The sequence below is a fragment of the Topomyia yanbarensis genome, chromosome 2, assembly GCF_030247195.1.
Source record: "Topomyia yanbarensis strain Yona2022 chromosome 2, ASM3024719v1, whole genome shotgun sequence".
Taxonomy (NCBI): domain Eukaryota; kingdom Metazoa; phylum Arthropoda; class Insecta; order Diptera; family Culicidae; genus Topomyia; species Topomyia yanbarensis.
The window spans coordinates 191629501-191656163 of NC_080671.1; the positions used below are offsets into that span (position 1 = coordinate 191629501).

Here is a 26663-nt window from a genome sequence, read left to right on the forward strand (position 1 = left end):
GAAGGATTGCAAGCACGAGGCGTGGGTTAGTCATGCCTGCACGGTGTATATATTAGAACAATTTTATGCAAAAAAATTCAGCATCTCTGAAACTTCGGAATATGAAAGAATGGGCTTTCCCCTTTCATTTGAAACTAAGATCAAAATAATCCGTCGGGGGGTCCAGAGCAACTTTTTTTGAAGTTTTTTTCGTAACAATATAAGTTTTACTACTGGAGATAGTTCACATTTCTGTCCCTAGATGGTGCTTTATACATTCGAACAACACTAAAAGTGAGAATTGTATAGAAAATTTAATTGTCTACAAGTTTGTTGACCACTAAAAATTGATCTGAAATCATCCGGAAAAGTTGTTTAAGATTTTAACAAAGCTATATCTAACATAGTTTCACACGAGGCCTAGTGGTTTGGAAATATGTTTCTCGCACTTATTATATTACAAAAAAAAAATTGGGTTTAGTGGCATAAAAAATATTAGACGGGATTCATTACGTTGACAATTCTAATTGAACTTCTGAAAATTAGGATGTTTGACAGAGTCAGAAAACTATTTGTGCTTTTGGTTTGTAATCTTTCCCGATAGGTTCGAAGGGGTTTGCTTACATTTATGTTTTGTTACACGGGTGTTTTAGAAAGGACCATACATCGTATAATTTAGGTTATGATCGCTTAAGTCAGATATTATAATTCCGTTCAAGACGAAATGTTGGGACACACCGTTTCTAGTTTAACGCAAACCACAGCAGTAACTGTCCAAATTAGTGGCTAGTGTGAAATGATTTATACCAATTTTCTCCGCAAAGCATATTGTGGCAGTTGGATTTTACGGCCTATCAATTATGCGAGATATTGTTACTAAATTGATCCTAGATTATGCGATATGTATTACTTTTGAAAACAAAATATGATTTGAGTACAACAATAACCTTATATACATAAAAATCCTAGAATATATCCCAAAAAAATTATCTTGATCCAAAAACTCAATGTTTTTTGTTCACTGTTTGTCACATTGAGTTAATTTTGAAAACGGATAATCAGCGTTTTGAACCAAGCGTTGCAATGAAATCCGCGAAATATTGCAATGGTGCGTTAAAAGTTTCATTGAGTATGTTCAAATATAAAGGTTGAAGTTTAGGACAAGTCAATTTTATACGAAGATGCTAACAGAGTAGGAGATTCATGTAAGAATAGTTATCAGTCATCCCTGAGAACAATCGAAAAAATGAAAAAGATGGCATACATAATTGAAAAGGCTGTTTCTGCGGGAGGAATCACTTACCATCATGAAAAAGAATATTAATATCATACTAGTTTGGTCAACACTTATCTAAAACTTCTCATCCCAAAAATATGAATGGTGCCCTGTATCAGGGAATTATAATTTTCAGCTAAAAGATGACTTTCCAAGCTCTCAAACTCCGCTGAATTGACTATTGAACTAAACACAACTATTTGGCAAATAAAAAAAGTGCTTGTGAATTAACAAACCACTAGGTCTTCTGTGAAACTAACTTAGACTTAGAATTCGTTAAAATATTAAACTACTTTTCGGGATAATTTCAAATCGGTTTTTAGTTGGTAACAAAGTTGTAGACAATTAAATAATCTATCAGATTCTCATTTTTAGTGTTGTTCGATTGCCTAAAACGCCATCTAGGGGCAGAAATATGAACTAGTTCCATTGTAAAATCTATATTTTCACGAAAAAAATCTTCAAAAAAAAGTTGCTCTAGACCCCCCCCCCCCCCCCCCCGACGGATTATTTTGATTTTGATTTCAAATGAAAGGGGAAAGCCCATTCTTTCATATCCTGAAGATTCAGAGATGCTGAATTTTTTTGCATAAAGTTGTTAAAAAAAGACACTGAATTTTTTTGCATAAAGTTGTTAAAAAAAGACACCGTGGCCTGTCTTGCTATATTCAATGAATGCAGTGTTAAGTATCTTCCAATATAGAAGTTTGCTTTATGGAAGCACGGCTCGCTGGAGATAGATTTGCGCTATTCTAACCATTGTTGATTAGAGAACTGTACATTTCATTTCCAACATTTATTGCACAACTAGAAAACACAAAGCAAATAGGGACGTGTGTTTAAATGAGACACGATCATTTGATTCCCACGATTTGCGAATAGTTGCCAACGGTCCACTGTGTCAAAAATTCGTATAACACAGTACGAGCAAAACCCAAAATGCTCCGTGCGCGACTGTCATATTTCAGACCCTCCAGCCATCAAGTCCTCGGCACTACACCTTGACTTACGGACTCCTGCGTTGCGTCGCCTCCTACGTCATTGGTTCAGTTCTAGGCCGGATACCACACGGCTCTGGGCAGGTTCGGCAAAATAATACTGATCATCGGCGTAAAAATTTCGGTGCGTAAAGCGAACGTTCGCCCGGCTCTTCCTAGACTCCGTTCTCCATTGACAATATTTTAAACCCCCTCAACAAATTTAACCATAGCACAGGTCGTATGACACTATGGAATCGGGGTTCCCTGTTAGATGGGTTTTTACAACCGGAACAGGTGGTCAGCACACAGTAGTGGCACGACGTGTGACAAAACCCAAAAATGAATGTCCTGTAATTCTTTTGTAAATATTTATTTTATTTTTCTTTTCTGATGTTGAGAATTTCTATTCAATTCAATTCATCAGAATTGTTCGTACCTTCGAACTTAAAATGACGATATCTCAAACACTACACGGCCGATTAGTTTTTTGAAAAGAAGAATGAATATGCTAAACTATAAATGTGCACTTTTTGTGCAACAATGATTTACGTTAATCAAATAAAAGCAATTGCGAAACTCTTTGTCATATCAGTAATTTATCTTTCTTTATCTTCCAATTTTTGAGATGGTCTCTCATGGGTCACTTATCATCAATCTGACTCAAAATTTAGTGTAGTTTCAAGATATAAAGGCCTCATCTTGCGCAGAAGTTATGTCTATATTTTTGAAAATACCCATATGGAGACGCCATATTTCAATTCTGAGATATGACCGGTCACAGTAAGCGTTCCCATTTTTTAAAACACCTTGGTAGTCCGCATAAATTTTTACCCCCTTGATATTCCAAATGCTAATATAAAAAAATAGTTGTCAAATATCGATTCTGAAAGATTAGATGAAAAATATACGAAAATATTGATCGGCGAACGAAATGAAATCGTGCGAATGACGAAATATTCGTGGTGTACACAAACATTTAGTAAAATAACATTTCGTTTCATTCGCGAAAAATTATTACTTCGAAGATAAATTTCGTGCAATGTACACTAAATATGTAAATTGCTGCCATCGATGCTACATAGAAATCGAATTCTCGCCTGAAAGCACCTGGAGAAAGCGTTTGTTGAGTGCCTAATTTGTTGTTTTGCTAATACTGAAACCAATGGTAGATGCTCCGATTCCTTAATGGACTTTTCACCCCATTTTCCAACTGCGTTCCTTATATTAATTCTGTTGGAAATTTCACGACTAATGAACCTATTTTTGCGACATGCATGAATTGGCCACGTTCAGACTCCAAAAGAATGTTTGATCGCCGCATTTTCCGGAAATCATGAAAAAATATGCAAAACAGAAATTAATTTACACTACCAGAACACAGATTCAATGTATTTGTATGATATAATTACATGGACATGATTTTACATGTTTTGGATACTTATGGAGATAATATGCATGAGCAACTACCATGTCCTTATAATTATTTTATTCGAGTCAAAACAATTGATATTTCACTTATGAAAGTGGAAATGAGAAAGCAACTTATGTCAAATGAATGGAAACGTTTTGCACACAAAATCATTACACTAAAGGTTTCTGTAAAAAAAATCAGAAATGCAACTTTCCGCTTGTCCTTATAGTTTTTCGCATAGTATGGACAAGGATAAAACTAAAATTCACATACATGATTTGGCAGCGCATAGCAGCTCCGGCATATGAGAAAAATTATGTCTAAATACGAGAAGTGGAATCCGTTACGAATGACACCATGGAGAAACTTGTCCCCGTCATTCTCAACGGGATTCATGCGGTTGGAACGCAGTTGCATCAACCTATTTTATCTTACTTGGCCTTCCAATGCAAATCAGCTTCATCTACACTCAAAGAATCCTATGCACGCTAAGAAAACGCCCTCGTGCCAGGTTCGCTACCATATGGCACACTACGGTAGACCATGTGCCAAAATCGCTAAAAAATGGATCTACTACAACACACACACCGACAAACTTTCTTCCAAACGATAACCATCGATAACCCTAAGCCAACATCCAGTACACCTACCTATAGACCAAGGTCAGTCAAAAACACAAGGATCATCAAAAAACAATCAAAAGTGACAATGAAAACTGCTCTAGCAACCATGGCATGGAGAGTGAGGCCGAAAGCAGCATACGGTAAAGTGAATAATTGTAATAACGATTCCCTCCAATCAAGATCACGCATAACAACAAACAGTGTGCCGTAATAGTTGCCAATTTTAACTGTATTAATTTGAAATGTATAATATTCCCAAACCTTACAGTTAAAACCTTTATAAGTAAATAACAAATAACTATTCAAACCGTTCTCGCCAAACATATGATTAGGGCTCAATATGTCAGTATTCACTTTGAAGACAAATTCTGGAGAAACCGTTATTGCACAAGCTGTGCTGGGCGATTAATGATTCGTCCGGAATTTCCCCCCACAATCGCAAAGATTTCTGCTTGGAATACGGTACAGTATCTACCAAGCGAATGAGATTGGTTTAATCTCATTTAATGACAATAGACACCAGCACCGGCTCGGCCCTCCAACAAGGAACCGTCAGTATAACAAACTACGTATTCTTCAAGTTGTCGCTCCATCCAGCGAGACAGCCATTCCTCGCGAAGAGGAATTCTCACATTGAGAGTTCTAAAAGAAAAACTACATGTGAGTGTAAGGTCACTGGGAGCAAGTGTACACTCATACCAAGTAATCATTTGGAGCCACAGCCTTGTGTGGTTAGTTGCACGATCTATTGGGTTACTGTTCCAGAGCCCAGTAACCTTAAGACGGTATGCACAGGAAAGTGCTTCTTGTTTCAGAAACACATGTAGAAGTTTTATGATCTAGAGTGCCTCTAGAGCAGCAGTAGGTGTTGTCGAGAACGCACCAGTCATCGCCATCAAGACCATCCTCTGAAGATGGTTTAACTTGGATTGGATTGTCATGACTTCTCGCTTCTGCCACCAAACAAGACACCCGTATGCCAGTATTGGTCTAACAAACTGTTCAACTAAGTTTTGATCAAGAATTACCCCAACATACTTAACTTGATCTGCGATAATAATTTCATAGTTAAAGAATTGCAATGAACGAGCTCCGGTTGTAATCCTTCGTTGTGTAAAAAGCACCATTGATGTTTAATTTGGATTAATTGATAGTCCAACATGAAGACACCATTGCTCAACAACATATAAGACTTTGCTATATTTCACCCTAAGGAGGAAAATTTGGTAAAAACCAAAATTTCTCACTAGGGTGAAAATTTGTTGGTATAAACCAAGCTAAGCCAAGACAAGTTTCGGCTTCACTTGTGTCTCATCGGCATAAACAGAACTTCTGCTCTAACGGGACATCACGTTTGATCAGTCATTTGATTGAAACACATAGTGTGTTTTAGTTTTAAGGGATTTGCGTCAAGCCGGCGCTAATCTATTCCGACAATACGTTAGTGTCGGTTTCTGATGAGGCGAAGCCGAAACGCAACATAGTATGATATAAGACTTGTTGCATCAAATCAAAAAGTGTGTTAATGCAAATACCGGTGATCATTATGTGATAATCATCGGCGAAACCATACGTCGGAGACCCAAGCTCATAAAGTTTACTCAACAAACCATTGGCGACAAGGTTCCAAAGAAGTGGTGACAGCACACCATCTGGAGAACATCCGCAGACACTCAGTTTCCTTATCTCTACTTGTCTTAACGATGAGCACAGATATCGGTTGCTGTGCATTGTGTGTATCCAGTTCGTGATATATGAAGGTACTCCATGACCTCGTGCTGCTTACAAAATGGATTCGAAAGACACGTTGTCAAAAGTACCTTCAATATCGAGAAAAACTCCTAAACTTGATTGCTTTTGTGAAAAAGCTTTTTCAATGTTGTAGACAACGTTGTGTGACAGGGTGTTAGTAGACTTCCCCAAAATCAAGAATTAGAACTACCTGAAAAGAACTCAGGGGCAGTCATCAGTGATAGCTCCGTACATCCTGGAAAGTGTGTGTCAAAATGACAGTTGAGTACTACATCTTCGTCAGACGAGTATTCACCATTATCAGTTAACTTTTGCAGTCGAACAAGTGCGGTATTCACCAAGGTCCTCTAGAAGCATGCATAACTCGAAGCGGACAAGCCTCTTGGTATGCTGCTACTATGAGTAAGCTTATTTTACCCACAACCTCATCCAACTCACTTGGAGATTCAATCGTTGGAAGATACCCATGAAACCTAATCGCCAAGCCCTCTTCGTAGAGGTCCCAGTTCGTGGATTTGGGATTACGATATGTAATGTATATCTAGTAAGACGTTTAAATGATCAAAGACGATGTACTTATGATCAGATAACGACAGTTCAAGGTCGTTTGGTACGAACCAGTTTGCCAACTCATGCGTAATACCGTCAGAGCAGATCTAACACCTCTTCTCTGGCAGCTCGTGCAAATATTGAGAAGGTTTCCTGTATTGTGAATATGCAAATTTGTACTGCTGAAATATTTCATTAATTCGGTGCCTCTCAAATTGATATCTGAGCTGTCCCAAATTATGTGGTGGGCATTTGTATCACTGCCGATTATAAGGGGAAATCCATCAGTATAATACAACTCTTTTGAAATCATCAGAAGGTGATGGTTCATTATTCGGTAAATATGCCGAACAATAGACGTATTTCTTATTTATATTGTCAACAATCAAATTTACCGTAACAGCACAAATATCGCGAGTTTTGAGAAGGGATATAAGACATGCGTCAATAGCACTATTCGCAAGTATACATGCACGAGGCATTTCACGTGGATTTGTCATGCCATTTTTGAAAGCTAGCTAGGGTTAAGTAACATTCCAACATAGAAATTTCCTTTATGGAAATATGGTTCTTGAACGAAAGCTATGGAAGCTTTTCCTTCCTGCACGAGGCGGGATAGATTCATAGTTGCTGTACGTTCATGCTGAAGATTAATTTGTGCTACTCTAACCATACTCGATTACAGCAGTACACATTTCATCAGCAGCACTTGTTGTACAGCAACTAGTTATTAGGGACATGACCATCATTTGAATCTTGCCCTCGCCCAGTTAACACGTTGGCTTATAATTGCTTATAACGAACCACGAAATGGGTATTAGGGACATGACTATCATTTGAATCCCACAATTTGCGAAAAAACAAACATCTACTTTGTCAGAGATTCGCGTAACACAGCAAGGGTAAGGACCCACGACTCTCCGTGTGCGACTGGCATATTTTAGTCCTGCCATCCATTCAGTCCTCGTCACGGACAAATACCTTGACTTGAGGACTCCTGTTTTCAGTCGCCTCTTACGACATGGGAACCCAGTGGATCAATTCTTGGTTGAGATACTTCAACCCGCCGGATGCCACATGGCCTCTAGGCTCGTTTTGTCCGGAGAAAGATAATAGACTGTTATCAATCTCCTAATGGACAGCAGCCACCAAGTGCCAATGCCTTATTCAAGACTTTTTGTTGGTATCCAAAGAGAAAAACAGATCGAAATGGTGAGATAAACGTATGCAATTATGTGGAAAAATCCCCCCAGAGGCAGGATTCGAAGCTGCAACCCTTGGGACTCCGACCCAATGCGCAAACCCTTATGTTATCCCTGGGATATGATGAGGTCCCAGGGAGAATACATGATTATCGCATTGGCGATAGTGATCGTACGACTGCCTCCAGAGAGAAAGAGAGAGATTACAAAGAATCGCCACTGCCCCCCAATAAATTTTATCTATTTAATTTCCCCGTTAGATACCAAGGCCCAAGTTTTTTAGTATCATCTGTTTTCTGATCTTAGTTCATTACCTATCGTACCTAGGTGGGTGACAGACTAATGGACACTGTCGATTTCTGATCCCTTGCCCAGTTAACAGAAGTATGACGGGAGCGAACCCGCCGTTCGAATTAAACAATTCATTCATTTTGTTTGAAGCAAGTGTCAATACCTTTTAAGACCTTTTTCATGGTATCCAACGGGGAAAACAGGTCAAAATGTTGAGTTAAACGAAGGCAATTATGTGAAAAATACCCCCCCCCCCCCTCTTAGATGTAGGATTCGAACCTGCAACCCTTGAGACTCCGGCTCAATGCACAAACCTTTATACTATCCCTTGGCCATGATGATTTCCCAGAAAGAACACTGCCTCTAGATTCCTGTATAGTTTTTTTTATTTCGATTATAGAGGTTTTAACCTGAAGGTCATTCGCCTCTTCGGGTTATAAAAATCGCTTATGAAACATTTCTAACCCTATGTGCGGGGTCGGGACTCGAACCCAGGTGCGCTGCGTACAAGACAATCGATGTACCAACTACGCTACGCCCACTCCTAGTATAGTTTAAAATAATCCTTATCCTTTCCACCAACCATCCCGATCGTGATATTTTTGGAACCTGTGTATGTATAATAGACAGACTCTAGCAATAGAACTATCGCAGTAATATTTCTTCAACATCATTCTATGCTCAACATTCGAGTCTGACAGTAATTTCACATTGAAGTTTGATCTACTACTCGTAAAGATTATTGGTTCTCTTTACAATAGCTTAAGGGGGGGTTAAGGGTTTAGCCTGAAAAAAAATTAGAAAATATTTCAATAACATTCTGTAATTTTTCTATGCAACAATATCGACAAGCGACTCGGTGAAGAAGCTTTTTTAGAACGTCTCTGGAAAAACATGATTTGCGGTGTTAACTGTCCTTCGAAAACTAATTAACCGATTTATTTCAAACTTTGCATACTCATTCTATGTAAAAAATACATAACCTCTACGTTGAGTTTTCGAGACAATTTTTTTGTGAAAAGTATCATGGGAACGCAAAAGTTGATTAGTGAACGTCACAAAAAAACTTTCATTGGTGGGATATACCAACTCATTCGCTTTTTCTCCGAAATAACTTAATAACCTAACTTATATAGTTCAACATGTCATTAAAATCTCATTACTAGACATATTGAATCCATAAGTAAGCCGAAATTCCCAAGGGCCCACTCAAAGTGAACACGATAAAAGAATAGAAGTTCATAGTTTCTCACAACATATTAGACATTAGTGTGTTAGGTGGCAGCGAATCAGCGAACCACTCTAAAAATATCCAAAGCAACATAAAGTGCGTAGTTCTCTTCCATTAACCACTACCATAGAAGCGATTTGCATATATTATTACCGTCAAACTTACCAACGAGTCGATACGTAGTCCGTGTAAGGAGGCCGGGATCGAATTTCACGAGCCAACCCAAAATCAGCAATTTTCACCAGCTCCGGCCCGTTACACAACACATTCTCCGGCTTCAGATCCCGATGGAAGAACCCGTGTCGGTGCATGAATGCCAATCCCGTAAGGATTTGCTGCAGTATCAGTCTTATCGTTGCTTCCGGGAAGTGAGTTTCGCGATCCTTGATCAGCTGGTACAGGTTCTCCTGCATATACTCGAACACAAAATAGAGAACGTCGTTCTCGCGAATCACCTCCTTCAGCTTGACCACGTTGGCATGGGAGAGTTTTTTCAAGGACTAAAGAAAAATAATAATACACAATATATTCGATTAAAGTTTTATGATATTGTTATGTGAACCAAAAGGAGAAAACAAAATTAAAGAAATTTCAATGCGGAATCATGCTTAAAATTATTCAACTTTAAAATGGTTCCGCATTTGCGTGCAGAATACCGTTGCTGCCGTATATCAACAATTACCTTAACCTCCCTGAGATTCATGGCTTCCTCCCAGGAATAGTACTTCCGTTTCATCCGCTTTATGGCGACCTTCTCGCCGGTGTCTTTGCGTTGACCAAGGACAACCGTGCCGTAGGTGCCGTCTCCAAGTTGGCTCAATGTTAGATATCGATTCATGGCTGGTAGCGTATTCTACAGCAACATCCGGTCGTTGCACATATCGTCCCTTCAATTGGTTGCCTGCCGACAATTCAAAAATTTCCTCGTTTGCATCGCACTAGGGTGCACATATTATCGTGTCTCCTGTCGCTCACCAAACAATTTTTTTCACATTTGAAATATATTTCCACTAAACACTTTTGCTTCTCATAGGGTTTCATGTCAGCAGAGGATACAAACTATTTACCCACCACTACGGTTGGCTGCCGACACCGAGTGTCCTTCCTTCAACTTCCTACAACTGAAAGTTCAATATGCAACATTATTCACCGTCCCGCAGGACTCATTAATATTCATCAGTCTGTCTTGAATTGTCACAACCAGGCCGGCTGTTTAGGATCCCTCATTCGTAATTGCTCGTAAAGTGCTAGAAAGAGAAACAAAGAACATAGGGAAATATATAATTTCATAATTTAGGTTTGCATGCGATGGACGGATGTCCTCGAATGAGGTTAGGTGATTTGTTTGCGTTTTGCGGTCTGCAAAGACTGCACACAAGTAAAACAGCTAGTTCCTAAATGTTGAGAGGGTGACTCAGGGGGGTTAGTGTACCGAAGAAATGTGTATGTAGCTAGGTTCAACTTGTGATAGCTTGGTAGGCATGCAGAGTATAAGTTTGGTATAATAGAAGGTGGCAAGAATTGTTTTGGAGAATGCAAGTGCAAAAGTTGACTAAGGATGAAGATAACTTAACTTTCTGAATCGACTATACTTTGCAGTCGATTATTTTTTAATTGCGTGTAAAATTTAAACTAAGACTCCACTGAAACTGCAAATTATTTGACACATTACGATTAGCCAACAGGTTTTATAAACTATAATATACAAGTAAGTTTAATCAACTAAATATAGATTTTTTTGCGCAATCGTTTAGCTCTGTTACATTTATACTTTACATTTATACATTTACACTTTAGAAATACGTTATTCACCCCATAAATAGGTAAATAACATCAAAGGGACGAAGCAGCAATACGAAAAAACCAAATTGACTATTCCATTTTGCTCACGCCGATAAAGTATACTTCTCTAGAACATGCGACAAGCACCTCTTCCGGCGGAAATGAGTTTAATTAAGGGTGAACTAGTTTCACATACAAAACCACCTTAAAAGTAACCCACTGTGGAGCAAAAATCTGGGTCTCCAACAAATCGCACGCGTAGCTATTTATGAGACATCCAAAGCATCAAAAGACAAAGTTCAACAATAAAAATACAAGTCGTTTCATAAGTTTCACAAGCTGAATTATTTTTTCCCGCTATTAGATATTTCTTCGGTTGAAATCAGGTTCACTTGGCCGTGAAAGTTACGCACGTTCGATCAATTTGGGGGTGCACAGTTATTTTCTTGACAAAGGACAATGGCAGGTTCGTTTCAATTGCTGCATCAATCATTCATGATATTGGTTAGACATCTGAGTGTATAGTTCAAGGCACAAAAAAGGTAAACATATCAGGAACGTTCTATCGATTTCTTCCCATCATTAGGTACGGTACATTGTTTCAACAATCGTATTGATTAGTGGTGGTTTGTTTGTGTGTTTCCATTGAGGATTCCGGTAGGATATAAAAATCAACAACGGTTAATGTTATATATTTACCATGCCTATGTATTAAATTTATATTTAAATACGGGCTCCCGGCCAAACTGGTACGAATGAACAAAGTGACAATGGTTCAAGTGGTGTAATACGTCCGAATATCAGGGACACTCGAGTGCTTTTGAATCTCGCCGAGATTATCTCGGAAAGGGTTAGGCTAGATGGGCTATATTAAAAAGATTGGTACGATTTTCTGGAAGTCTCTTAAGCCTTTTGGCTTCGCCGATGACGTTAGTATTGTAACACACAAATTGGAGATAATGGTGTAGACTGAAGGATGGACAAATGCAAATTGGATTGATAATAAATACGTTAAAGACAAAATGCATGAGAGCAAAAGATTAAATAAACATGAGGGAGCATTCATAAATTACGTAACGCAAAAAGTGCCCAAAATATACTCCCCCTCTTCCATGTAACAAATTGTCTCAAATTTTTCTATACCCCCTCCCCTACTGCGTAACAAATTCTTAAAAAAAAATTTCTTCAGTGAAAACATGTTACGTAACGTTCTAGCTTACTCCCCCTCCCCCATATGTCACAACATGTCACAATTTGTCGTAAGCAAGCCCCCCACCCACCCCTCTAAAAGCGTTACGTAATTTATTAACGGTCCCTTACTCCCAGCGGGCATATCAACAACATGGAGTGACAGAGGATTTCGTGTATATCAACTGCGAACCAAAAACCCCTCTGTTCACCCTATCCTTACCAATACGCTGAACAAACGTGGTAGATACTGCCCTAACCAACGGCCTCAAACGGGTAGGGTAAATATAACAATAGGGTGAAATGAGCTCAATACTTTAGTGTATCCTAAAAACCTTGGAAATAAGATTAAGAAATATTGTACTTGCTATGAATAAAAATAGTATAACACAGATATTCCGGTTCTGGAGATAAGGGTTAAACAGTGCGGTCTTAAATGAAATTCCTGTAAACCAAAATATCGAAATAATGCCAAAGAAATTAAAATGTATTCCAATTGACAAGATTTGTAAAACCAGCGTCTTCAACAGGGAATAGGTTGTAATAGAAATTATTGTTCTGACAGTTGTGGCGTTTTGCTAAAATAGCAAAAATAATATAGTCAAAATCTTCCAAGAATGCAAACAATGTTCACCGGTTGAATTTTTCTGTAAAACTTTTTTGTGGGTTCACAACGATAAATAAAAAAAACAATTTGGACAGTTTCTTACAAAAGAAATGTATAGAATTCGCTCAAACTTTGAAAACTTTTTCCAAGGCCCGGAGGGCCGAGTCTCATATACCAATCGACTCAGCTCGACAAATTGAGACGATGTCTGTTTGTGTGTGTGGGTATGTATGTATGTGAACTAATGTCATGTAATTATCTCAGCAACCGCTGAACCGATCTTAACGAAATTAGTTTCAAATGCAAGGCCTAACGTTGCCATTTGACACTGTTATTTTCTGTTGTTTTTCGATATGTTGTTTACCTTCTGAGATATAGATGATTTTGTCAAAACAAATGGTTTAAAACAAATAGCTTTCAAACAAAGTAATGCGTTATGTGCACATAATTAGAAATCTTTGGAAAATACCATTCGATCAAGCTATAGATTGTCAAAATCCGTTCCCGAACGGCGGAGATATTAAACATTTTGCATTTTTATTCTTCGCATACCAATTTCCACTAACTAAAAATGAGATCGTTATATACAGAGTGTTGCTTTACGAGTGTTTTAGGGACAAAACTAAACCTATTATAAATATCGGGGTACGAAAACACATCTGCGTGATTCAAGGAATTGGATTCCGAAAACATTTTGTGAATATACTTAATAATTAACTATTTCTCAAAATGGATCCAAAGACAAAACAATGGATTACGTTCAGTCGTGAGATAGACGTTGGATGGTATATGAATGCATAGATCACCAAGTAATCTACCTAGTAGTGAGAAAATAGATTTCTAATATTATTCTTTTTCATATTATACTCGTAGCATCACCGAGAGCAACTGTGTTTGTGAATAACAGAATTATAGTGAAAGTTTACCTTCTTTTGCAGGATTTATGTTAAACTAATTATGGCGTAAAAATTATCAGTTGTATTATTTATAATAAAAATGTAAGGAATGAAAATTTCGCCCTATATACAAAAATTATGTCACAGCACTAACCATCATTTAACATTCCTCACTTGTCGCTCTCCCCACCAACGATCTCTTCCAATCGTGTTCGTTGCAACTGCCACGACTCAGATCTATCTTGATATTTCCGAATCCATTTCCAAGGTATGTCATAAGATCTTCAACTAATCTGAACTATTTGTTAATATCCAAGCTAATAATATGTTTGTTCAGGTTAAAGAAAACAAACCTATTTTTGTACTCTGTTTCCCTATAAATAGCTTTCATTGTAGTGTAGAACAGAGTCACTTGCGGAAATGAACTAAATATTACATTCTACTTAAAAAACACAATATTTTTGGTCCTGGCAAAATTTACAAAGTATTTGTACTATGAGAAAACTATAACTAATTTATGTTTAAACCCTGCTTTTCTCAGAAGATGAGAGGCTATTCCTTCGTTGCACTAAAGAGAGTCATATGACCAAAAACTACATCAACTCCAATTTAATTCAAATTCTTTACTGAGAGTTTGTTTATACTATAATTACGGAAAGCCTTGGCCATTTCAAACAGGGTAATATGGTTGTTTAAAAAAATGTTGAAAAGAGACATCCCACGTGCCTTTTTTTAAACTATTCGTATCTCTACTGAATTTTTAATGGAACATATGCTGAAATGTGTCATTTGAAAATTGAGAACGTCTGTTTGGGATCATCCATAAATGACGTAGCATTATATGGGGGAGGGGGGAGTATTGTATTTTGTGATGATGTGTGACGACAGGGGGTAGGGGGTCATGTCATGCTACGTAGCTTTTTTAAAGGGGAATAACTAACATCGTTTTTTTTTAATTTCGCGGTGACAAGGGGGGGGGGGGAAATTACCGTCAATCTACGTAATTACCAGGGGGATTTAGAGGTTTGTGACGAAATGCTACGATGGGGGAGAGGGGTGTTATAAATCACTCAAAAAATGCTACGTCATTTATGGATCGTCCCTTTGCCTTATGCTGAGAACGCTTCAATTGAAGCTTCAATGCCAGAATTAGTACAGGAATTGGACAATTCGTTTGAGTGCTCCGTAATCTACACGTAAATTAACAAGGATTACAATCACAGTTTATGCATTGGACAGATAGTTGATCTCACTGAATTTATGTCATATATATTACTGTGTAACTACAACTGATACTGAGTTGTACTGAAAACCCCAATATACATTTTTCATGATCAATGTGACTAAAAGCATATTTATTTGCAAAAAAACTTTCAATAATGATCGTGTCTCAAAAGCAGTCCAGGGACACTTTCAATGGCCACTGGCTTTTCGATAAATTCAAATACTTATTCTGTAGGACTAATAAACACATATCTCCAGAACGAGACACCCGAACGAAACAATTCTCAAGTGATAAGGATGGGTGGAAAGAGACTCATTGTAATCGACTGAATATACGGTTTTTGTGCCATAGACAAAAATATAATTGCCAACATAACCTAGACACTTGACACTCTTTTCTTCATACTTCAATGCAAATGAATATTATTTACAGGTGGTCCTATCTCAGTTTACTATTTCCAATTACGCGTTAAAATACTGGAGTTGAAACTTCTGTTCTGTACAAAAATCATTTTTAGATATCTGTGATCAAAAAGACATCTTTTAATTCCAAGACAAATTCATGATATCTAGATTTCCTGATGTCTAATTGAGGCCCATCAATAAAGTAGAAAAACCAGATAATCTTTAAAAATCCGTCAAGAAAAGAAGAACGAAAACGTGCTCTTTGAAATGGGATTTTCACAAACGCTTCAGAATATTCTCAAACAATGGTTTTGGAATTTGTGAAATTCCTTTTATTCATTTACTTCATTTAACTAACTTTTTTAAATTTTATTCTATATACTTATTTTTACAGATCATTCAAATATTTGACTTATTTTAAATATATGATCATTTCATTTTTTCATTTACCATTCATTTTATTCATTTTGTTTATTTGACCTCATTTTATCTATTGTATTTATTTCATTCTTTTTGTGTATTCCAATCAGTTTATTATCTCATTCATCTTATTCGTATCATTCATTTAATTTATTTTATTTATTGTTTTCTTGTTATGCAATTTTATATTATTTTACGGGTTCACATATTTTATTCATTTTAATAATCTGACTAATTTTGATTAGTCAATCATTTCATTAAGTTAATCTAGAACATTAATTAGACACAATTTAATTTATTCTATTAATTCTATTACTTTTTATTATCGCTGATTTTTTTCATTTAAATCATTTTATTGTTTAAAAGCAAGCAAAATGAAAAAAAAATGTTAAAATATGTTGAAAGAAAATATTTTTAATCATTTTATCACTTTTTTCATTTCAGTTATTTTATTTATTTTATTGATTTTATCAACCCGCTGCATACCCTGTTATTTATAAGCAACCACGTTTTCAAACAGCTATAACTTTGGGGTCAAACAAGATTTCCTCACAAAAAAGTAAAACTAATAATTGTGACTATCACCGTTTATTTGAGCGCTAATAGTTACAAGAAATATCCGTCGAACTGAAGTTATTGCAATTGTTCTGATTGGACTTGACTGAAGCAGTACTGCCAGAGACATTTTCAGTTATCGGTGAAAAATTATATTTTGATATATCTTCGTTGTGTTCAAATATTGTTGAAAACTGATAAATTGTATCAATGTAGACTGCTTTCGGCTATCTTTTCTGCCGAATTGAAAACTTTGCAGGAGCGTCGGTTGTAAAAATTGAGCAGCTTCTCACACTGCTAGATAAGCGTCTATCTTGATCAAAACAGGTTTTTCGTGTTTCTTTACTTTAACACTTTTAAGAAAAACGGTTTTGGAACCATGTACAAGAAAAATGTTAGGTATGAAAAGGTTAATTTAATCCGTATTATTTATATTATACATCTTATTGATTCAATAATTTCTTTTGGTTTTATTAATATTATTAAATTATTAATTTTCACCAGTTTAAAGGGCGAACACGAAATTATTGCGACACATTCAACAGGGCATAACTTTTTTACCATTGGGTAAAAATCAACCAAATTTTGCACACTTTCTCATTGATGTGTATTGTTTACATGCTGTCAAACTTGAAGTCGTGTTTTTCGATTCAACGAAAATGGAGCTGAACCAACGCGAGTCGAGAGAACAAATTCTTTCCAAACACCTGGAATTTCCTGACCAGCCGCACCGGCAGTTGGGAAAAATGTTGAACATTCACCATTCAACCGTCTCCAGAGTGTTGAAGCGGTTCCAGGAGCGGTGGACGTTGGACCACGGCAAAGGAGCTAGAAGAAAATCGGGACTGGAGAACAAAAAGACGGAGGGAAAGGTGAAGCGGATGATTAAAGCAAATCCCAACGTCTCAAGCCGTGATTTGGCTAAAAAGATCGGCATGTCTTAGAGCTACGTCCAGAATGCCAAGAAGAGAGCTGGACTACATACATACAAGGTACAGAACTTCCCAAACCGCGATGAGCGGCAACAATCGACGGCTAAAACTCGGGCACGGAAGCTCTACGAGAAGATGCTGACAAAATATGGCTGCTGTGTGATGGACGACGAAACGTATATAAAAGCCGATTTTAAGCAAATTCCGGCGCTGGAGTTTTACACCGGCAAGAGCAAGTTCTATGTGGACGACAAATTTAAGAAGAAGAAAATGTCGAAGTTCGCCTCCAAATCTCATTTGGCAGGCCATCTACTCTTGCGGACTGAGGAGTGAGCCTTTCGTGACAAAGGGCACAGTAAATGGTGAGATCTACAAATCTGAGTGCCTCGAGAAGCACCTTTTGCCGTTCTTGCAGCAGCACGACGAAGCTCCGCTATTTTGGCCAGATTTGGCATCATGCCACCATTCTAAAAGTGTCCTGGAGTGGTATGAGGCCAATTCTGTCCATTTTGTTCCAAAGGACATGAATCCGCCAAACTGTCCGGAGCTGCGCCCGATGGAGCGGGCAATGATGAAGCGGGAACTTTGAAAGAGTAAGAAGACAGTCAAAGACGAGAAGGACATGTTAAGAAAATGGAAAAAAACTGAGAAACTGGTACCGGATGACACTGTAAAGACTTTGATGGATGGCATCAAGCGAAAATGCGTTCAATTTTACACTCAAGGCTCCATGGATTAACTTTTCTTTCGATTTTTGAAGTAAATATATGTATAAAACTACCCTAAAATTTTGGTTTGATTTTAAACATTAGAAGAAAATTGGCATGACATTTTCGGTGTCGCAATAATTTCGTGTTCGCCCTTTATATATTTTATTCAGTTTCTTCATTTTATTAATTCGGTTAAGTCAGTTCTTTTTATTGTTGGATGATAGTTTGTTAGCTTGAAACAATTCTATTTACTATCATTTCATAATTTTTTTAATGTTGTCTAATTTTCTTTTGAGCTAATTTGATTTATTTTATAAATTTGATTTATATTATTCATTCTGTCCATTTCATGAATAACTTTTTTTTATTTTTTTGCTTCATAATTATTTTAAAGTTTTAAGTTATTTTAAAGTTTTTTTAAAGTTTTAAGTTTATTTTCTTTAATTTATTCAATTTATTCGAAGTGTTATTTGTGCAGGACTGGAAACTATGCTTATCTCACAGCTAGTTGCTTGCCAACTTTGCGTGTGTTCGGTAAACTAATGAATAATACAACAGTGATATGTGTAAGAAATATCTCGTCTCACTGATAGGTCGATTAAATCGGTTTTTAGAATTTCCAATTACAGCGAAGACCCATTTTTATTTGTTTTGTTTTAGATTAACAAAATGGGGATATTAACAGTCAATAGATGTAGCCCCATATCCTTTTTAATTTTTTGGCATAAATTTCCTATAAGGCAAAAAAATGAATTTATTTATTTTCGCATATTTTGCATCTTTAAGACATGAAAAGTATGCTCCAGAAAGGATTTACTAGAATTTGGTTCATCTGCTAGAACTCATAAAATATTGTTTCATACAGGACTGACAAAATCGGGCCAAAAAACTGATAAAATCGGGGCTAGACAAAATCTGGGGCGGACCGCTAAAAACCCGTTTTTATCATCCTTGATGACATTGAGGCTGACAGAACGGGACATTGACATAATCGGGGAATATTTTTTCTTTCTTTGTAATAAACCAAAACTGTTAAAATATTCTTCTTTAGTCCCTTGACATATCCTCATAACATTTTATGATTATTGATTAAGTAGGGGACAGTGGGAGTTGTTAATCATGGGGAGTTGTGAACACCGTCATTACCAACTAAGCTGAAAATATGGTAACTACTGTTAAATGTTTCTACTGTTATGATATCACTCACTTTCTCATTAGAAATTTTATGTGATGAACAGGATTCTACCAAAATTTTAATCGTATACATTTCAAGCAACACCTGCCATCTTTGTTCGGCGCTTTGGCTCAAATTTAATAAAATATTGTTTCTTACTAACAACGGTATTTTATAGGCATTCCATTTATCCAAGGTCGATTAATGAGCGAAAGAGTTCCGCGCGCTCTATAATAGTACCAGTAAGCTCATGACTCCATTATCTTTCGTTTTTCATATATCCATCTAACAGCTCTTTGAAATCCTCCCTCAACTTTCACTCTATAGAAGGTTCCACCAACTATCAGCGCTTCATTGTCCTTCGATTGTTATTTTTCCACAAATCAGCCATAAACTACATATATACTCACACATTTTCGCTCAAGTAGTTTTATCGTACACTTTCTATATAGTAGCGACGCATCCTCAACGGAATAACGTTTGTTGACCTCGTTCTTCCACTGTTTTGCTGCGGTTCTTTTTCGCTTTCTCCACCTACACTTGCAAAAGTTTCAACCATTTTTTGTCTCATTCACTACACACCATTGTTGTTCTTTACTGCATTATGCGAAGGTAAAACTGTCGGTCATTTCCGTTACCAAGATCGATTCGTTTATGGCATTGGTACAATTTCGTATGCGTATAGAAACGATATTGATGATATAGGTCCATATATACAACTAAACACATCATAATTATATAATTCAAAAAAAAGATCACATTATTTCCAAACCGGGAAACAATAGTGACTTCACATCAGCTAAATTATTTTCGTTTCTGTCGAAAATCCAATATTTACAATATCTTATCACAATACATACAACTAACTCATCAGCATTACACAATTATTACCTGTAGGTGGTTGTTTCCATTCGTTCCACTGAAGACAAACGAAACAGACCCGATTTCATCGAAACAGTCCTAGATCATCCCAACTACACAAGCACCTGGTCATCCGACAAATTCGATCACTCTAAAAGTTTACACACTTTATTGCGTACCATTATTTTACAAGTAGTACGAATAGTTACGTGTGTTCAATTCCTCGATCCATAACAAAATGTGACATCGACTGGCCGCAAAGTTCAGTTCAATGTGAAAAAAATGAAGAAAACACTAGAATGTAACCAGAAGACCTGCACTCATGTTATGTTGATCGGTTGCCCCGGTAACCACAAAAAACACAATATCGTTCCATTTTATGCACATTTTGTGTCCAGAAATCTGTTATTCCACGCTTCCTTTAAGGAGTTGGTTATGGTTTCGTAAATTTAATCGTTCATAATTAACTGTACATTTGTGAAGAAATCGGTGGAAACTCCCTTTAACTATATATCGCGCTTCAACGTCTGTTCACGGCTAGAGAAGAGATACAATTGAACTTTTTTTCAAATGTGGGTTTTATCCGAGATTTTATCCGGACTTGCGCGGTTCAGTTGTTTTGGTTTATTGTACTAAATATTTGAAAGTTGTGTGAAATAACACGGTGCTACAGTGATTTGTATTTTTGGCATAGTGTAGCTTGTAGGTCTTTTAAAATGCAACACAAAACAATGCAGGCACGTAGCCAGAGGGGTGGCTAGGGGGCTAAAGCCCCCCCCCTTCCCGCCGAAATAATTCAGAGATAAATTTAAGAAAGAACATGTTGTTGAGGAAGATTGCTGAGTGTGACAAAAACAGTTCCTTTCATATTGTGTAACTCGTTGGAAGAAACTGTTACTTTTATTCTTGCTGTGGTGATCTGTCGAGATGAATGAGTCGCAGAAGTAAGAGGTGTTGCTCCAGCTAAATAGTTAATTTTTTTAAGTGGTGAATATATTCGATGGTTAGGCCTCTAGTGAATTAAGTTCACGTTTGTGGCGTTTCCAACCACTGTGCTATAGTTTCCAATTAATATATATGTAAGTTTGAAAACGACGTGACGATACAGCTAACTGATATCAGTAGCAATCACGGAGAGCGACTAAAATGTTGTAACTGGTTGAATCTACATAAGCCAATAAGTTGGGTTTTTTTGTTTCGATTTCATGTATGTGAAAGTCTTTCGTATTATTTTTGTTCGCAGTGGAATAAAATGAGATATATGATCAGAAATCACGGAGAAAAGAGAGAAAAATGGATCAATAAATTGAAATCGACTCAAGAGCAGCTCTTCTGTATTTTCTATACACTCAATTCGAGTGCTAGCGGAATTGCGCTCTGCTCTTTTCATTTTCGAAAGAGCATTACGTCTTCGTTATTCGTAGGGCTTTGATGCGTTAGGTGCAACAGCTTAAATTGAAACCGTGCTGAAACAAACCTGTAATTAAACAGACAATACAACTTTTTTCAAGTAGTCGAACATCTTGCAATCTTTATGGTAATTGTGGAAAAAAATTGGACCAAATCACTTTTATTCAAAAAACAACCCAATTACTGAACAAATTAGTGTAAATATATTTGTTTGACGAATTGACTTAGAAAGTGTTACAGAAATCATCTTAGAACGTTGGCCTTACACCTTACTTATTCTTCCACAAAGAAGGTGTATTCTATTCCATTCGTATTTCTAGTTATTTTGGTGGTGTCATCAATGATACATTTAACCAATTTTACGTGAATTAGAAGCTATCAGTAATCAGTATTAAGTGATTTTCTTTCGATTTTTAGTCAATTTCTGGACAATTTTCTATAATACTTTAAATTCTGGACAGTTTCCTTTAGTTGATTAAATCATTGAAATATTTATTTTAATCCACTTGATCATTAAGAACGTTTCCAGACTGTGTCTCTGATCTGTCAGACTAAGGTCAGTTTGGAAAATAGTTTAATTTTAATAGAATATATAAAAAATGCATTAGCGTGATGCCATAGAACTGGTAATAGTTGCAGGACGCGAGATCAAGAAAATAGAAGTTGAACCTTTCCTGCGCATCTACAAATCGCTTGCTAAATCAGAATATTTAGTGCAAATTTCGACATTCTCTTCGTTCGAACATTTTTCTACTCATTTCGATTTAGTGGCTTCTATATCTTTTAAACGTATAGTTTAGAACACCTGGATTATCCAGCACCGTCAAGGGTTATCATATTCTTGTTAGCTCATAACACTAGAATATCCATTGTTATAACGAGAGTAAATTATTTTTTTATTTTGATTATAGAGCGTTATGATCATTCGCTTCTTTTTAGGTTAGAGAAATCTCTTGGAAAAGTATCTAACCCTATGTACGGGGTTGGGAATCGAACCCAGGTGAGCTGCGTACAAGGCAATCGATTTACCAACTGCGCTATGCCCGTCCCATTCGGATGTACTCACGCAACTGACAAAGTAAACAAACCACCGAAAATTGTCAAACATAAACTTCATTCATCATGAGTTCATACGTGTCGTCATCTTGTAGAACTCAATACACCCTCAAGACCAAGGTGCTTAGTGTTCTAAGGTGATTCGTCTTTAGCAGTAACTACCCGATCAGAACGACATAACAGAAAGCTATCAAATTTATATCTCATGTTGATATTTATTACTCACTGTGTTATCTTTGTGATATCCCAATCAGCAGGGCTAGCAAACATATATCATGTTTATATCTTCTGGTGATATCATTGGACTGCTAATATGATTTAATGTACGCATATAACGATGATGTTATAATAAGTTATACATATGTTCTTCCACAATTATCTTTGAACGCTAACGGTACACTGTAAATCGGGTAAATGACCATTTGGATAAGGCCCCAATAAACAAATCAATCAATCGATTGGGAATGATTGTTACATTACACAAATGACCGTCTATTTACTAATACGCTGAAGTCTCTTTTCATGCGTTATTCAACTTTTTTTCCTCAACAATTTCTCGAATTTTCTGATTATCTGTTATAATATTCGCAGTTGATAGATTGCACTACCGTAAAAGATTTGTATGTATAGGAATTTATTAGGTTTAGATATTTGTTCTGGTTTGCTCAATCTTCCCCATATTAAAAGTGCTAATAACAAAACCTCTTGAAATTTCAAAAAGCAAACCTCGAAACTTTGGTATTTGTTTCTTTCGGAATCATAAATAACATTTGTCACATTCTCCGTTAAATAATGTATGTAAATTATCCGCTCAATGTTACCATATCGCATCGACATTATTACTAAAAATCGTGTAAATCATGTTAACGTACAAGAAAAGCACCGAAGCGCACTATTCAGAATCTAAAAATAGCCCCACTTTCCTAATCTGCAAAGATACTATAAAACTATCCAATCTATCGTAATATAGGCAGCTGTAGTAGTGAGTAAAACTGCATGAAAACAAAGCTTATGGTACAAGGAAAACAAACAGTCCTTAGGCTTTGGCAAAGTTCAATGTGTGCGTTCTGGAAACAAGATGCATCTATAATCGTTTTGCCCTTGACGGATGCGAGGAATATTATGCTAACATTAAACATCAGTCGACAGCAACGTCGTTGGTTCATGCAGAAAATATCCACATAAAACTCAGAATACCCAGGTTCAAATCGCTATAATCCACAAATAACCATCAGCGTGTCATATATTCGAAATAACGATCAGCCAGCATGTATGCAATCATTTGACCAAACTATAAAAAGCTTTTGTTACATGAAGCTTTTTGCTGCCAAACGAAAACGCCTTAATGAATGCTATATTTTTATTCTCTATTCTATTTTTAGATCTGCACGCTAAATTTGTTGATACTATACAATAGGTAATACAAGCTATATTGGCCGTGGGAGAACCTAACAAAGTTTGTTATAATTCTGATAGAAGCCTATCACAGGTTGTCATATTTTTGACCCACGAGAAGAATTTCTGTTATGTTTTGTGTTATTTTACCAACTAACGAGACCAGAGATATTACGCAACTTGTTATCATAACAAAGTAACACAGTATGTGATAATTTTATTATTTCTTTCTGATCAGGCTCACAGAGGACGTATATACTTTTGAAAAAAAATTATTTCTCATTTAGTTTTAACTTTGATAAAATCATATCAAATTTTGTTACAATTTTGTTATCATTAGCCAGGTTTTTGTTTTGTTTTTTGTTATTTTAACATCTAACCAGCCGCATTTATAACAGGTTCTGTTTCAAAATATTTTTGAAATAAATAACTCCAGGTGTTATAAATCAGTTATGTCCTTCTGATCGGGTAGGTGAGGAGTGAGGTAAGCAAACAACTTTGTTTACATACTGAAATCCAAGCAAACATTAATAAAGATGTATATATGTATATTATTATAACTAGTAAACAATGTTAGTAACTGTAATTTCTAAAACCAACATGGCATGAACAGCTATAACTTGTTTGAGACGCCATACATCCTTCGGCAAAGTTGTTCAGCATATCCTGGACTACACTTCTATGTAATTAGTTGCATACTGCAGGAATAATTGTAGTCTGTAGAAATGAAAATACAAAAAAGTAGGTTTTTTCATAATAATCTCCATACCAATTTCAAACGAAGTGCGCTAAAACAGGGTCAGAACCATTCGACCCCGAATTTTGCGCAGCTATTTGGGACCCCAAATGGAACCAAAATGCTGTTCTGAAGAAACGATCATTTTGCCCCACTCTGGGGGTGAGCGTAGCGTAGTTGGTACATCGATTGCCTTGTACGCAGCGCACCTGGGTTCGAGTCCCGACCCCGCACATAGGGTTAGAAATTTTTCATAAGAGACTTTTCTATCCCGAAGAGGCGAATGACCTCAAGGTTAAAACCTCTATAATCGAATTAAAAAATAATAATAATTATTGTTAAGAACTCAAATAGTAATCGAAAGCAAATAAGTATTCTTAAACTTTCTATGATAATGGTATATTATCAAAAAAATAATTTCGGCATAAAAAATGCCACAAAAAATGTTGGCGCTCAGTTCGGTATGGCTTAACGCAGGTAAAACTGTAAAAGTTCAAGTTATGTAGTCAAATGTGCACGTTTCGAGAGCTGTATACTTTGAAATGCTAATAACGGTGCCGGCCACGTCCGTACAGTCATAGGGGAAGGAAAGGTATATTAGTGTAACAAATGTTGCTGTGGAGACCGTGTATAGCTCTGCATCTTCACGTTTGCCACGGGAAGGAGATTTCGTTAATTGGATCGAGTAAAAGAATAACATCACCTGGATTCACCTTGATAAGTGATAAGATCCATGTATGTCTCAGAAGTGCTAACATGTGTTTATTACTCTAGGCATCGGGCTGCCTAGAATTTATGATTGTTTGTTTGTTGAGTTAATTTGGAAAGGTTCGGTTCGTAAAAGAGCAGCTTTAGTTCCGGACAGCCGACAGTCGGGAGTGTTCGATACGTTTAATTGAGTCAAACGGCTTATGAAGGATTTTATTGTTCCTTATTTCTTCATTTCGCGAAACACGACATTTCAAGGAAAATAAAATATAATTAAATCTTTACCATCTCGAGACATTTGTCAAATCAATATGCTAATACCTAAGTCATTGAAGAATTCGTAATAACTACTATTTATCGTGTATGTACTCTGGTATAATTCCCCTTATTCTTGTTTACGATGAATGCGAGATTCGTTCAAAAGTGGTTTGTATTCCCGTTTACAACAGCAAAATCAAATGGGCTTACTATTCGTTCGAATCTTCGTCTTCAAACGAATCTCGCATTCGTCGTAAACAAGAATAAGGGTGATTACAAGGAATGAAATGACAATTATCTATTGGTTACTTTCTCCACGAACGTTTGAATAAGGTGCTGATTCTTATGTTATCATTATTCGCGCGCGTTGTTATGTTAACTACTAAGCACTCCTGAAATACGTGAAACGACTAACTTTGTATGTCGAATATTCAACCGATGGCTAGCAGGTGTTTCATGCTAATTACTAGTTTTTTACATTTTAACGACATTCAATTAGCTAGAGATTACTGGGTAGGGAAAGTTATGAAACTTAGAGCCATAGTACTCAAGTGAGAGCAAGGATGTGAAGTAAACAGATCGGAAAACTAGAAGTGACAGGGTCATTAGAACAGGCTTAATATCGTACGGGTACCCAGTAATCTCTAGCTAATTGAATGTCGTAAAATGTAAAAAAGAAAATGTGACTAACATAGTCGAAATAAAAAAAGGAAAAAAGCTAATTACTAGAACAAGATTGAAGACAATAAGAAACTAACGACGGAGATAAAAAGAAACTAATAACATTTGTTCTTCGTGTTGATATGAAAGCCGCAAATTAGTAATTGGGGTTCGATTCTTCTCGTGAATTGTCAATTCTTAACCCTCCTACAAAAGTCAGCAGTCATTATTCTACTCAGCCAAGATCATACGTATTCCCCACGTACAATAAATGCCCAATGCACAGTGGGAAAAAATGGACCCAAAACACGACTTTTTTGAAAAGGCTGGATGTCGTTTACCAGGTAAGGTTTTTCTTATGTAAAAAGGGCTGAAAAATTGATTGCTAGTAT

At 36.5% G+C, this 26663-nt stretch overlaps 2 protein-coding genes across 4 annotated transcripts in view; one reads left to right on the plus strand and one right to left on the minus strand.

The window, feature by feature from the left end:
* Window positions 1-20588, minus strand: part of LOC131682505 (uncharacterized) — a 32966-nt gene extending 12378 nt beyond the window's left edge. The window contains exons 1-4 of one of the 3 annotated variants that reach the window (XM_058964023.1): window positions 20258-20588; window positions 20079-20199; window positions 9977-10541; window positions 9460-9794 (exon numbers count right to left, since the gene is read on the minus strand). In XM_058964023.1, the coding sequence (XP_058820006.1) occupies window positions 9460-9794; window positions 9977-10132 (491 nt within the window). In that variant the 5' untranslated portion in view covers window positions 10133-10541; window positions 20079-20199; window positions 20258-20588. Of the gene's footprint in view, window positions 1-9459; window positions 9795-9976; window positions 10542-19597; window positions 19888-20078 lie in introns of those variants that run through there. The other 2 variants (XM_058964022.1, XM_058964024.1) reach the window with 2 other exon arrangements.
* The window catches only part of LOC131682506 (dynein regulatory complex subunit 3-like), a 28484-nt gene continuing 12488 nt past the window's right edge, over window positions 10668-26663 (plus strand). Inside the window, exon 1 of the mRNA XM_058964026.1 lies at window positions 10668-11002. The gene's annotated coding sequence lies outside the window, so the exon portion shown is untranslated. The remainder of the gene's footprint in view (window positions 11003-26663) is intronic.